Genomic DNA, 16,163 nt, shown 5'->3' with positions numbered 1-16,163 from the left:
AATGTGTTTCTTGAAGACATATACAGCAAATCTAGCATGTGCTAAGAGTTTTAGCTTATCCACACAATTTCTGAAACCACTTAAATTCCACTTCAGTACGTCCATTATCTGTTGAAGTCGTTTTCCGTCCCTTTCTCTTTGCATCTTGGTGGGCTGTTCATGACTGCTGGAGGTGGACTAGAAGGAAAGAAGAGTAGGGTTGAAAGTCCCGTCGGCATCGAGATCAATAAAAACGGAGCACCAACTCGGATTTTTCGAGTATGGGGAAGAAAATCGTCCGTGCCCTTTAGAAGGAACAATTCTGGTCTTTGCATGGAGCGACTTGCGGAAATCACGGAAGACCTAAATATGAATGGCCAGATGCGGATTTGAAGCGTCGTCCTCTCGAATGCGGATCCAGTGGCCTAACCACTACGCCATCTCACTCGCTACCACTTCCATTCCGAAATATTCAGCATCAGAGGTGGCTGCTGATTTCAAGGCTGTTGCTTCAGTTGTCATTCAGTTAGACTTCTACCAGTTTTTCCTATTAAGTTTTCCTTTTTGTTAGACACACGGGAAAGTTCGTAGTTGAGTGAACCACATATTTCTGGTGAGATATTTTCTTTTAGGGGTAATGCAGTACACTGGCAGCCGTAGAAATCTGCGAAACTGAATCTCTGACACGTGCAGGTTAGTAGAGGAGTCTCACCAGTTCGCGGACAGGCAGTTCCTGGTAGTCTACCTAAGGGACAATTTTCACTGGGCTCCCCCACACGCCTCTGACGTCACCACTCATGATGGCGGAACTGGGTTACTTGCGCTAGCAGAAAATTTAAAGAATTCTAAGATGGTGGAACTAGCATACTTGTGATATTTTAATTTTAACATACTTAATATTAAAACAAATGATCTACGGTGCTTAATTTACTACTGTTCTAAATGGACTTGCATGACCAAAGTCGAGACCTGAGCCCCACTGAACACCTTTGGCTTGAGTTCGAACGTCGACTTCGCTCCAGAGCCCAGGGTCCAACATCACCATCTTCTCTGGTTTCGGCTCTTGAGTTAGAATGAGCTGCCATTCCTCCATAGACATTCAGACATCTCGCCGATAATATCCGCAGCAGAGCTCAAGTCGTCATAAAGGCGAAGGGTGGACTCACCCCATATTTAATGTCCATTAATAGGTATCTGGATACCTTTGATCAGATAGTGAACGTCGTAGTAACTCACAGTCATGTTGCTACAATTGTAGCAAGTTGGAATAGCTGATGTGAATGTGAAACAGAGATGCTTAAGTGAATTTAAATACTAATTTTTCCAAAAAAGGTGACAGTTATCCCACGAAAGGACATTCTAGGTAGACTGCGAAACAGTTCTACTGCCATAAAGTACATCTCGCACAGAATGAGTAGGAGTTAATTGTACATGCGGAGGCATTAATCATTTCCCTTTTCTGTACACCTGAATGAAGTAACCGAGCGACGTGTGGCAGTAGTTAAGACACTGGATTCGCCTTCTGGAGGACGCCGGAAATATCTTTATCAAGACAAATTGAGGTTTTCCATGGTTTCACTTAATTCCTTGGGGAAAATGACGGGACGCTTCCACTGGAAAGATACGGCCAATTTCTCTTCCTATTCTTTCCCAATCTGAGTTTGTGCTCCATTTGTAATGACCTCGTAGTCGAAATTTCGTTAAACACTAATCCTCCTCCATTTTCGAATGTAGTATGTCGAGGAACAGTTAATATTTTTACCAAACGAATACCTACAAGCACTGTAAAGCAGGCTGTGGAGTATACAATGCTGTGACAAATGTCATGGGATAGGGATATGCACACACACAGATGGCGGCAGTATCGCGTACACGAGGTATAAAAGGACAGTGCATTGGCGGAGCTGTCATTTATACTTAGATGATTCATGCGAAGATGTTTCCGACGTCATTATAGCCGCACGGCGGGAAGTAACACACTTTGGACCCGAAATGGTAGTTGGAGCCAGATGCGTGGGGCATTACATTTCGGATGTCGTTAGGGAATTCAATATCTCGAGATCTACAGTGTCAAGATGTGCCGAGAACGCCAAATTTCAGCCATTACCTCTGATCACGGGGACCGCAGTGGCCGACGGCCTTCACTTATCTACCGAGAGCAGCGGCGTTTGCGCAGAAATGTCAATGCTAACAAACGAGCAATACTACATGAAATAACAGCAGAAATCATTGTGGGACGTACGATGAACGATCCGTTAATACAGTGGGGCGAAATCTGTCATTAATAGGCTAACAGCAGACGACCAACACAAGTGCTTTTGCTAACAGCTCGACATCGCCTGCAGCGCCTCTCCTGGGCTGGTGACCATATCGGTTGGACCCTAGGCTGGAAAACGGTGGCCTGGTCAGAAGAGTCCTGATTTGAGCTAGTAAGAGCTGACGACAGGATTCGAGTGTGGCGCAGACCCCACTAGGCCATCGACCCAAGTTGTCAACAAGGCATTCTGCAATCTGGCCCCATAATGGTGGGGGCTGTGTTTACATGGAATGGACAGCGTTCTCGGTTCCAACTGAAACGATCATTGACTGGAAATGGTTATGTTCGGCTATTTGGAATTTTTATGGATGTCAGTGTGCCATGTCATCAGGACGCGATTGTTGCGACTGGTTTGAAGAACATTCTGGAAAATTCGAGCAAATGGTTTGCCCACCTAGATCGCTCGACATGAATTCCATCGAAAATTTATGGGACATAATCGAGAAGTCAGTTCTTGCAAAAAATCCTACACCGGCAACACTGTCGCAGTTGCGGACGGCTATAGAGGCAGCATGCCTTACTGTTACCGAAGGGGACTTCCAACGACTTGTTGAGTCCACCCCACAACGAACTGCTGCACAATGCCGGGAAAAAGGAGGTCCGTCTCGATATTAGGAGGTATCCCATGACTTTTGTCACCTCCGTGTATAGATATGGCCTACACAAAAAGGTTCTTCGCCATTTCTTTTGTGGCACAGAATGAATGAAGAGGTCTGAACTGTTTTTACCGTCAATTATCGTGGTTCAAGACATCGCTTTTTCTCTTTTCTTTAAAGATACATATTCATGTAGAAACTGCCGTTAAGTCTTATCGTTTCTTCGTACACGCAGTTCAATGGCTGAATCTTCAGGGATTTCTATTCACATGTTAAAAAACGCATCCGATTCGGACCACGTCCCACGTAATATGTGTTCCACTGTAAAATTAAGCGACTTCCCATCTGAAGCTGAATGCAGATACACTGCTGACCGTTTAAATGTCAACACCTTGAAGGCGGCATGCAACAGGCTAGACGTTTAGCACCAGGCTCGAATATACGTACAGTTGTATAGTGTTTGAGGGTAAAGGGACAAAGTAAGTCGGAGTAACACAATCGACATTATATATGTAAGAAAAGATGATAAAAACGAGTTTCTTATTCAGAAATCCCTTTAAAATGTTGCTTATTTTTAAGAATACGTTGTGCTTCGTGCGAAAAGAAGAACGTCCACTAGCACGTCTCGGTATTCGAAAGCGACAGGAATGCGGCCTGTCGAGGCAGTGGTTTACTGTTCTGTAATACTGCTGCTGGCATTAGTCAGGATCCTACAACTGACATGCGAGTGTGAAAACGTCGGGTTCAGGAGTGTCATACTCTACTGAAGCGAATTTTGTAAGTGAATGAATACCACCGAGGATTCACCGACGGTGCACTAATTTCTACACAGAGGACGACTAGAAGCCGTGAACATGTGACTAACAACGTGGCAGCTACGGCAGAAACAGCAGAATGAATGGGACCTTACAGGTGACATAGGTGGTTCTCACAGAAAGAGCAAGCTGCGGGAGATTGTTCTGGTGAATCTGTTACCTTCCATTGGTTGACTTCGTTGGAACTACGGATAACGACGCTAGCTCACGTCTCAGAGCTTAGACGCAGTGGGTTCGCAGATATTTGGGTATGGCATGGGATCCCTGGAACTCCGGTTCTAGAGATTTGGCATACTGTCCCCGGTAACCGGGGACTCACTGGTGTAAAAGTAAGTAATGGTAGAATGAATATGGTTTTCCTTTTCATTTATTATTTTTTTAAATCCTCTATTTCCTTTATGATCAATTTCACTGATGATTAAAATGCTTAAATTACACACCTTGAAGTAAATATTAACGATAATTGTACACAAATTTCTGTTGCTAAGTGAAAATACGACCCACATGGGTGTCCAAGTGGCGGGAGTCAAAAGTGCAAGCAATAATAAATAAATAAAATAGTACGAAACTGAACGCCATACAGGATTTCAACTCCCTCACGAGATAAGCACCCGAGAGGATACACTGTTCGCTCAGCCGTGGAGGATCCATGAGTGAGCCACCGAGGACAGTGAAAGTTGTGGGACTGCATTCATCATCATCATCATCATCATCATCATCATCATATGGTCGCAGCACTTGGCGTGATGGTATGGGATGCAGTTGGGTACACAACACTATGAACTTCAGTTCCACACCCATTAATTTGGACTGGTTAAGGCCTGTGGCTCTGCCGTATCTTCGAGGTTTCCTTGACATTATCTTACAATATAAGACAAGACATTTTGTTTATTGTGCTATCCTGGCCTGCCTCAATACAGAGCCTGTTCGACTCTGCCATGGCCAGCACATTCTCCACATCTCTCAGCGACTGAATACATCTGCTCATTGTCTGACGAGAGATTAGTACGCCACCAATCACCAGCCACTACGATTGACAAACTTCAGCATAGAATTGAAACAGTGTAGAATCACATACCCTTGTCTGATATCAAAGCTCAATTCGGTTCGATGTCCATTCTGGTTAGAGCCAGATATGGCAGCTCTGTTTATGAAATTTCTCACTCTGTATATCCCCAAATCACCTACAAATTTCAAATGGTTCAAATGGGTGTAAGCACTATGGTCATCAGTCCCCTAGACTTAGAACTACTTAAACCTAACTAACCTAAGGACATCACACATATCCATGCCCGAGGCAGGATTCGAACCTGCGACCGTAGCAGCAGCGCGGTTCCGGAATGATGCGCCTAGAGCCGCTCGGCCACAGCGGCCGGCGCCTACAAAATAATCATGTATTCTTTCTAATACACAGGAAACGCACAATAACTAAAATTTCGTCATTTGCTATCCTTCTTGATGTAACAAGTTTAATGGCTACCAGTGCAAGAGCGTTTTATACGGTGTTTAAGTGCTTCCGATGCGGATGTGTTCATCACCCTGTAGCGAGGGGGAGGTGCTATAAATCCACAAGAGGCTCTTTAGTCATGCGCTAGCTGTTCCAGAGACGTTGATCCCTATGGCCGGTTGAGCCTCTATGCAGTCCTTCCAAATGGCCCCCGGGCCGGGCCGGTCTGCGCTCGAGGCACGGCTGCCAAATCAATCGCCGCCCGCCTCCGTGCCTGCTACCACGCTACCCACCAAGCTGGCTGATGATGATGATGATGATGATGATGGCAGTCTTGGCGGTGGTGGGGCAGACGCAGTGATGTCGCTAGCGGCGCGTCGGAGGCGACTGGGATACAGGGGCGGCCACGGGCAGCGAGGCGGCGTATTCCCGTCACGAAGTCGGGACCATTCTTTATACACCGGAGGGGGCATGTCAGCTTACACGCAGGGAGGACGGCGGGGGAAAAAAAGAGGAGCGTTTTCACAAATTGGTTGGGCGGAAGCAGAGAAAAAGTGAGAAAGGAGGAAGAAGCTGGCCGCCACTTCCTCGCAGCAGAAATCCCTAATGCAACTTACGGCGCGCATCTCCGCACACAGACACTATTGCGAGTACGCATTCGTGCATGCGAACACCAGATGTCTTGGCATATACCGAAATACATGGAACCGTTCGTTCTTAATGGAAATCTAGACAGAAAATGGTGCGATAGAATGTCCTTATAGAACGTAAATTTTTGCGTAAATAGTGAACGAGTCCGATGTGTCTTACAGCTTGAAATTCCTGGTGAAAACTGCTCACCGACTTACAACGTTTCTACTCGCTTTCTAGAAGGAATTACACACACACACACACACACACACACACACACACACACACACACACACACACATACACACAGAGAGAGAGAGAGAGAGAGAACGCACAACAATATTTAAAATTCCTTGAAACTTCTGCTGACTTTGGAAACATTTTAGGAAAATCTATTGATTTACTGGTTCTACGGCGCGGCTGAGAGCTATCGCTAAGACCTGAAATCAAATATCGATCTTGGACTGATATATGGTACTGTGGTTAGAGCCGCAGATAGCACAGTGTCTCTTCAATCCTATAAAATGTCTAATGTCTATGAATATCCATGCAGAGTGCAGGTAATTATTTCGTAGATTCATTTCAGATATGCAGAAAAATTGTGTGACGTATTACTGGGACGGCAACACGACTTGTCCCCGGTCATTTTAACTGTATTAGGTACATTTTTATGTGACTTAATCAAAACTGAAAATAAAATATAGGTGCAAGCAATTAAGCCAGGTAATCTGCTGTAGCGCAGTGTATTTGTTACACGAATAAAATTATAAATAAGAGTGTTAAAAAGAAAAATTAGTACTAGTGATTAATAATAATAAGTTAAAAGCTGCAAAAGTATTGCATGTTGCTGTAAGGAACCTAGAACTATCATAACGTATTTATGAGGCTGAACCTCTCCAACGTTAGAGGGAAACTGTGTGTAACATTTAAGTTCCTGCATAGAGCAGTAACTGGTATGAAGCTGTAAAAATCTGTTACTTTTTATTACTACCTTTTTATAGAGTAATTTAAGAGTCAACGGCATGACGTAGCTTTATTATTTCACAAGCAATAAGCGAAGTGGTATTTGACACAACTAGTTTTCCATCGTTATTACCTTAACTACAGTGGTTTCATTGATCTTAATTAACAGCGTGTTTTAAGTTTTAGACTGGAAAAAACACTTTAGGGATTAAAACATTCTACCGATCTACATATAATCCATAAAAACACACTCCCAAAATATGCATCCGACGAGTGATTTAAGATAACTGCTTAAAGATTCATTGAATTTTCAATCCGAAACTCTCGCTATTTACTTTTCAAGGGGCCATTAAATGTTTTTCAGGTGAGACTGTCTCTAATAGCCGTCGAGGTAGTGTTCAGTAGGCATGCAGAAACAAGTATTGTTGTGGTACACTCGAAAGCGATCTTTTTCTCTAATATCAAAAGAGAAATGTCATTCAATCATTCTCACACACAATTTACAAAATAATAATAATAATTTATTGTAGCTCAGTGGTCTAGTACAAGTGTCTGAATTGGACGCCACAATGGCGAGCTGTGTGCCTCTAACCTACCACAGTTATTGAAACGGGGAAAGGGGACCTGAAGTTTAACCTGGAATCCGAACGACGAGTCGTTTATGGCGAATCTCCACATCACTGAGAGGCAAATGTTAAGTTAAAAGGCAGACTGAAAATTCCGTGGTCCGTACTAAATAACAACAAAGAAAAACACTATCCTTTGTTGACTAGGACAAATTCCGTAACATCTAGCATACATACTTGCAGAATATGGGTTCCTTGGTGCTGCTCGAACATTTCCATCGCTATTCCAGCAACAGAACGCGGCCGGACAGGGCCTGAAATGAAAAACAGTTTGCATAATTAACATTTGCTTCTAACTATGTAATTTCATTGTTGTATCTGGATGGAAATGTGTATGGTTTAGAAATGATTTCAGACTTGCGAAAATGAATAAAATCCGTACATAGTCTAAAAATGGGTGTGGAGGAAAGAACTACCTACCCATCAAAGGAGTGGTGAGGAGAGTGAAGAAGCAGTGTAGGCCACGACGAGCGATTACTCTCACTTTATTCATCCAGTATCTGATAATGAGAGCACTTAGTGATTTGCAGTAAACTTTTTACATAATGTCAGACCTTTCAGAAACATTTTCTCGCTGTCAACTCACACAAAATGATGAAAGGAAAAAGAGGTTTATCGCTTCCTACGTTTTCGTTGTTCATGCAGTAGAAGTTCCGCATGAAGCATGACGTTTTAATGTATTACTTGTATACTAATAGCTGCATTTGCGGCACATTTTACAGACAGTATTCACATGTACCACTGAATGTACAAGCAAATTTATATCATTGTACGACACATACTATAGGACATTAATCATCGAGCTGCGTGAAAATGAAACTGCAAGACGAAGTACGCTGCAGATACAGACGAAATATGTGTATAAAAACGCTTGAAACATGTAAAATACACACATAAAAAAACAGTTTGGATCATCCCGGTTCCCAGAATTCCTGAAGACAGACGTTGACTGTGGATATTGTATCACAGACACAGTTCCTTTCACTGTTCAGAGATATCACTAAAACCGCCCAAAGATGTAAACAACCTTACATGAGCAGCCAGCCGATCAGTTCCAGTCATTACACCAGGAAGGAGGTACACGGCACGAGTTGACTGTAGTTCAACCATGCCTAGACGGTCAATATCGCGGTTCGATCGCGTCCACATTATTACTTTGTGCCAGGAAGGACTCTCAACAAGGGAAGTGCCAAGGCGTCTCGGAGTGAACCAAAGCGATGTTGTACAGACATGGAGGCGATACAGAGAGACAGGGACTGTCGATGACATGCCTCGCTCAGGTCACCCAAGGGCTACTACTGCAGGAGATGACCGCTACCTACGGATTATGGCTCAGAGGAACCCTGACAGCAACGCCACCATGTTGAATCATGCCTTTCGTGCAGCGACAGAACTTCGCGTTACCACTAAAACTGTGTGCAACTGGCTGCATGATGCGCAACTTCACTCCGACGTCCATGCCGCGTACCATTTTTGCAACCACGGCACCATGCAGCGCGGTACGAATGGGCCCAACAACATGCCGAATGGACCGCTCAGGATTGACATCACGTTGTCTTCACCGATGAGTGTCGCATATGCTTTCAACCAGACAATCGTCGGAGACGTGTTTGGAGGTAACCCGGTCAGGCTGAAAGCCTTAGACACACTGTCCAGCGAGTGCAGCAAGGTGGAGGTTCCCTGCTGTTTTGGTGTGGCATTATGTGGGGCCTCCGGTAGCTGAATGGTCAGCGTGACGGATTGTCAGTCCTCTGGGTCCGGGTTCGATTACCGGCTGGGTCGGGGAATTTTCTCCGCCCAGGAACTGGGTGTTGTGCTGTCATCATCATCATCCTATCATCCTCATCGACTGAAGGTCGCCGAAGTGGCGTCAAATTGAAAGACCGGCACCCGGCGAACGGCCTGCCCGACGGGGGACCTAGCCATACGGTTAAATAAATAAATAAATTATGTGGGGCCAACGTACGCTGCTGGTGGTCGTGGAAGGCGCCGTAACGGCTGTACGATACGTGAATGCCATCCTCCGACCGACAGTGCAACCATGTCGGCAGCATATTAGCGAGGCATTCGTCTTCATGGACGACAATTCGCGCCCCCATCGTGCACATCTTGTGAATTACTTGTTTCAGGATAGCGACATCGCTCGATTAGAGTGGTCAGCATGTTCTCGAGACATGAACCCTATCGAAGATGCCTGAGAGAAATTGAAAGGGCTGTTTATGGACGACGTGACCCACCAACCACTCTGAGGGATCTACGCCGAATTGCCGTTGAGGAGTGGGACAATCTGGACCAACAGCGCCTTGATGAACTAGTGGATAGTATGCCATGACGAATACAGGTATGCATCAATGAAAGAGGACGTGCTACTGGGTATTAGAGGTACCGGTGTGTAGAGCAATCTGGACCACCACCTCTGAAGGTCTCGCTGTATGGTGGTACTACATACAATGTGTGGTCCTCAGAGCAATAAAAAGGGTGGAATTGATGTTTATGTTGATCTCTATTCCAATTTTCTGTACAGTTTCAGGAACTCTCGGAACCGAGGTGATGCAAAACTTTTTTTGGTGTGTGTAGATGTGAAATAAAAACTTTGCCAAAATTCCTGAAATGATTTCAACAAAATTTGGTACACATATTAGTTAAAATCTGGAAGGAAATACTGTGGGGTAAGAACCACCAGCATCCTATTAGCGTTGGGGTGATAACATGGAGAGAGAATGGAAGAGGAGGAGATTGACAGTCAGAGCGAGAGAGGGAGGAGATAGGACACAGGGACGGGGAGGGGCAGATGGACAGAAAGGGGGAGGAGGAGGAAATGGACAGAGAAAAGGAAGAGGAGGAGGTGTACAGAGAGAGGAGAGGGGAGGAGACGGCCAGAGGACGGACGAGGGAATGAACAGACAGAGGGGGAAGAGGAAATGGACAAGGAAAGGGAGTGGAAGAGATGGACAGAGAGCGGATGAAGGAGGAGATAGAGTGGCAGAGGAGGAGATGGACAGAGGAAGAAGGAGCAGATGGACAGAAGGGGGAGGAGAGACGGACAGAGAGAGGCATGGAGCAGATGGACGGAGAGAAAGGTAGGAGGAGATGGACAGAGTAAGGGAGTGGAGGAGCTGGACAGAGAGAGTGGAGAGGAGGAGATGGACTAAGAGAGTAGTGGATTAAATACATACCCGTGCAACGTAGGGTACTCAGCTGTTTTATTATGAAAGAACTGCAGTTAATGCACTCACCGAAGGTACAACCGTCCTCGAGCGTGCGCTTTTATTTAATTAGAGAGATCAGTAGACTGCAGATGAACAAAAAGCCATCTTGCACGGCACCACTGTGTTCCATATTGTCTCTGTATCAGGCCATCATCTTGAATTCACTTATGAGCCGAAATGGACTTTAGTGGTAAGCGTGATATTTCCTTGTCAGCACGAGCCCCGGCGGTCGTTTGCGCGCTGGACGATTTGACGCAAAATACCGCCACATATTGAGACCCGGGACAGCCCAGGCTTCATTTCGGGGGGCTAGTTGCCAGATATTAAGCTGGTACGTGCCATAGGTTTACCTCGGTCTCCGTACGATGCAATAATCCCCGACACGGTCATATTGGATGCGTCGTGCGAGGTCCCAGATTAGACACGATCCTTGGTCCGCCGCCCGAGCCGCGGGGGAGAGATACGTAATTGGCACTCTTTAAGGGTGGTAGCGGCCGAGGGGAGCTAACTATATCATTGCTGGACTATTGACGTCAAAGATGACAGGGGGCCTGTCGCGCCACCGTACTCAATTAGCTGCGCCTCGCGCCTGCCACTTATGCGACACGGCACAACTGCCGCTACAATAAACTGCTCGCGCGCTACACTACTTCGCATCAAAATTAACTGTCTTCCTCAGAACCAAATAGGCAAACACCACCTTGCGTATTCAGACAGATAAAATGTTCCAGACATTTTCAGAGATTCATGAACAAAACAGTGTAAATCACTTTTATGTAACTGCTGTGACATGTTTCGGCCGAATTACGTTATCTTCAGATTTAAAACTAGAATAAAGAGAAATAAAAACATTAATTGTTCTCTATCAGCTAAGGATTTTATAATAATGTATGAAGGAGATATATACTTAAATGTACTAGGTGACCTAAAATATAGTGCAATTACTACCGCAAGAGCCTGCTGGTGCGCGTCGTTACAACTGAGATTACATAGTAAGGGCCGCGATTATATATGGCCGTACGTCAGACCCTTGGCGATACTGTTACGATAGAATAGAACAGTAGCGTCAAATAAAGTTCGTCCTGACTGTGGCTTTTCATATGGACATATATATTGCAAAACCTAAAACACGAATAACATGTATTAAAATAGTAGATATTTTAATTAAAAAATGAAACTACCATTTTTAGAACATTTACGCTGAATTCACGAATTTTGTTTTTTGTTTCGAGTTACACCTATATTTTACGAGGGAGAACTCAGTATTCAGACCTAAAAAACGAAGTCTGTAACGATTTTGGAAAATTCGCAAGAATGTTACTCGTATATTTGGAGATGATTGATTTGTATTTTATCTAAGTGTTGATCTCTACAGCTAGATCTATGTTCCGCAAGCAACCGTATAGTGAATTTTCTAGCTCTCCCAATGCGACAGAACTTCTTCTGTTCATGTTATGTGTTACTAAATTGCTTGGAAAAAATAATCTGAATTCTCAGACATTTCAATGAGGGGATGCTATTTGAAAATAAAATTCGCAAATACCTACCGAATCTCGATAATGTAGTTCACAGGATCTCAACGGGTACTCAACATAGGCAAATGTAAATCTATGCTCTTCACGTGTAGCTGTTGTAGGCTTTGAGTAAAATGTGGGATGGAAGAAGTTTATAAACCTAAAAAATTTGTTGTACAGTAGCTTATTTAATTCTGAAGCATTCTCTACGTTATTTTGTGCTAGAATGATTATTCAGAAACATCGTTATGCAACAGTCAGACATTTAGGAAAATGAAACTCGTAACTTTGCAGCGGAAAGTGCGCTGGAATGAATCATGTCATTAGATTAAAACTGTATGCCTGATGAAAACTCCAGCAGGATGTTTGCATCGAAGCGTATGGGAAACGGTAACAACCAATGATATTTTACTTCAGATTGACATTTTATCCATGGTAATCAGTGTGTGGCACCTTAATCGTAAGATCTATTGCTGCAGCATCCCTCTTTTCCTTGCGGTTCGTATGGGGAGATCGACTTCCCCGGAAGCTGCCTGTCGTGGATGAGGTGTGCCGTACAAGGAAGGAGCTTTCTTCCCAAATACTAACAATATAAACTCGTGTGCTAAGAATGAAACATGGAAAATTCTGTTGTGACTCATGTTTTTGTGATGATGCCTTGGTAGATTGTAACACAAATATAACATTATACACAAAATAGTCTTTTCTGGGCTACAGTTTGGAAGCAACTGAATACCACTTCACAATAATTTTGCGACTCTGAAATGTCATGGGTGAAATGAACATGAAACTATTCTATTATTTAACGGCAAAGCAAGATTTGTATGGTTTAGAATGTCTAGCCGAGCTGACGATCTGTTATAAAAGCGGTCCACTAAATGAAAATAAATGAAGCATTACCGAATGCTGAAAATCTGGAAAATACACATGTTTCGAATAACGACTGAGCAAAGATTTTTACACTAATATTTTCTGTCTTCCTGTAAAAAGGTTAATGAGCAGTGACTTATATCTGACACTTCTCAGTGCTTCAGAAGCTGACAGGCATTTCATTATACACTAAAGTGAAGCAAGCTGTTCATTAACATATTTCGTGCGATGCTCCTCATTTGACACGAAAGTGACGAAGAGCTCACGAATTGTTTATGTTATATGCAAGGATATAGCCATTACATTTAGATGCTCCTCTTATTAATACATTGTTTTCGAGAGTGGAAAAATACATCAAGGCATACAGGTATGGTCACTGAGTTATAGCAACACGAACGAACAAACCACAGATACACTTTGCGACCATTCATTCTTTTCCAACAGGCGTAAAGTTAATTGTGGCGGTTGCTGGATAGTGTTCAATATGAAACAAAAAATCATAGTTCAGTGGTTCTGTGTTTAATTATGTAAACAAAACACCTCATTGCGTAACTCTGTTTTCAAACACAAGTTTTTTTCAAATTCCACAGAACTGCCAGTGGACACTGCAGATGGTGTAAGTAGAAACCGTCCGGATGCAGTAATTACATGTAGGAAATGCTTTACAGCCATGATAATTTTAAAACCTAGCCAGTTTCAGCGTATTCCTGAGGAAAGATTTTAAATCCCTAGCCGACCATTATGATTAAGGTTTCCCAACTTTTTTCACTTACACCATCCTTGTCCAAACCGCATTCGTGTTTCATCCCTAGTGACGTTGTCGTTGACCAGACGTCAGGCTCTAATTTTCTAGAGATTTCTGTAGCCGATAGCTGAGTACAATGTTTGGCATCCTGCAATCCCAAAACTACAGAAGTCGGTCACGATTGTGGTTCGTCCACGAGTAAGCGACGGATGAGATCCTTTATAGTATTCTTGGACACTAAAGTTGTTAGTATCAAACTATATACTCCCCATAATACTACAGCGTAATCCTATATTCTCGCTGGAATGAATTAGAAGTTATTTTTGTGACAAAGATTTGCCTACAGCATGGTTGATGTAAAATGCAAGTGCCTGTGAATTTCTCTGTATGAAAACGCACACCTTTTTTCAAGACCAAGAAATTGAGCTTCAGAAAATGTCTTATAAAAATTATTTTTATTTTCAGACTGAATTAGTGGATTCAAGGACCTCAGATGGTCAATTTCATAGATGATTTTCGCCTTTTCAGATGTAATCCATAGAAAGTCAAGGACAATTAGGAAACTATGGAAAGCAATTCCAGCGGTTGAATTCTCAAATAACAGGCTGGTTTTTGTAACTGTACAGTAACAACCTGAGATTGTAACTGATATATTTTTGTGAAAATTAGAATATACTGTTGTACGACCGCTGTCTTGAAACTGAGCAATTTACTTGCTCATTAAATCTCACATGCTTTCTTGAGTAGTGGTCTAACATTACTACTACCACTACTACTACAAATAATAAAAATAAGACAACTAGGATAAGTTCATAACGCGAAATCTACTGTAGGTGGAATAAAACAGTGTAAATTGTATGTCCGTCGTCTTAGCTCCCATGTGTCGACGTTATCAGTATGGAAACATTTCCCACGTAGTTCAGCTTGCCGGAGATGTAATGACAGGCGTACTCTTACTCAAACGGAATTCACCGGACCTATGTAGGAAGACTCACACTGAATCGCTAAATCAGAACTATAAGCTGCTTTCTGTTGACAACTTGTGTGACATAATTCTTGAAAAGCTATCAACTGTTTATTTGTGGCGGGTGGACACGTAGCCATAGATAAATTTTGATAACATGTTTTAAAAAATGGCTCCGAGCACTATGCGACTTAACTTCTGAGGTCATCAGTCGCCTAGAACTTAGAACTAATTAAACCTAACTAACCTAAGGACTTCACACACATCCATGCCCGAGGCAGGATTCGAACCTGCGACCGTTGCGGTCGCTCGGTTCCAGGCTGTAGCGCCTAGAACCGCGCGGCCACTCCGGCCGGCTTAACATGTTTTAACTGTTGTACAAATAATATGTTTCGCGTGACAATGTTAATTGTGAGTACTATCTATGAAACTGTAACTACATAACTAGTTAACCACATACTTGAGACTAAGGCACTCGAATGCTATCTCACTGAGAATATTATCTGTTAGTAGGGCGATGTCACCTCCTATAGGGTGCACATCCTCATTCACTAAGGATTTCTCGAGATTACAACGTACCGATCTGAGATGGTTCCCTTAACGCGAGATTCATTGTCTTCAAACCCTTGAGGACTGATGCAAGTTTTCACTGAATCTGAATCACTGTAGTTATTGCCGCTGTATCATCCTTACAGTCGAGATATCTCTCAGTTTACTGTGACTTTATTGTCAACAGGATGCAAAAATAATAAATATCTTATTTTTTGAGGCAAAGCGGATTTTCTCTAACGGCGCTTAGCGTGATACAGACGTTGCATAAAATATAGCCTTTCGCTTACTCAGTTTTGCTGTGTTCGTCTGAGAGAAAGAAGGAAGCTTGAGCATTGTTCTTTGTGGATATACTCCCCTAAGACTAACTAATACACTTTCGATGCATGTGACCGATGTAATTTTTTCAGTTACTCACGCTGAATAACCAGCTGTTCCACAAAATGAAGTATTCGCGTTAGACGGTTTTCGAACTCTTCTGGCGAGGCCGTGAGCGAGGAGAATCGATACAAATTGCCGCTAGATATGAAGAGAAAGCCACATTAATTCAGCTCGGGGCGCGGGCCACGTTTGCGCGCGTCCACAATATTTCACGCGTGACAGTGCAATATTGGGCAGATATGAGGTGTTAGTGCGCATCTGCGGCCGGATTCAAAACGCAGCTTCTGGACAAATAATGCTTCCGGGTGCGGTGGGCTTCTCAGGGACGATACATTGCATTATATTTGATCAGTTGGAAGCCTTCTTTATAGTACAAATAAATTATCACGAACATTTTTACATGGTAAAAACATATGCGCGAAGCGTTTTTCAACCTCTGTTTATAAATAGACAAGCTTACCGACATGGTCATGTATGTCAATTGCTTCTTCATAAATATCAAGCAATTCATGTTGTAGATTACGAAAACCGTCTTTAAATCTGCAAAAAAAACCTCCT

At 43.2% G+C, this 16,163-nt stretch overlaps 1 protein-coding gene across 1 annotated transcript in view; it reads right to left on the bottom strand.

Moving 5' to 3' along the window:
• Window positions 1–16,163, bottom strand: part of LOC126470915 (protein trachealess-like) — a 324,995-nt gene that overhangs the window by 159,044 nt on the left and 149,788 nt on the right. Inside the window, exon 3 of the mRNA XM_050098945.1 lies at window positions 7,551–7,627. Within this exon, the coding sequence (XP_049954902.1) occupies window positions 7,551–7,627 (77 nt within the window). The remainder of the gene's footprint in view (window positions 1–7,550; window positions 7,628–16,163) is intronic.

Source organism: Schistocerca serialis, chromosome 3 (genome assembly GCF_023864345.2).
Source record: "Schistocerca serialis cubense isolate TAMUIC-IGC-003099 chromosome 3, iqSchSeri2.2, whole genome shotgun sequence".
In the NCBI taxonomy this organism is placed as follows: domain Eukaryota; kingdom Metazoa; phylum Arthropoda; class Insecta; order Orthoptera; family Acrididae; genus Schistocerca; species Schistocerca serialis.
The sequence above is the reverse complement of the archived record's forward strand: the minus strand, read 5'-3'. Positions and strand labels throughout refer to the sequence as shown.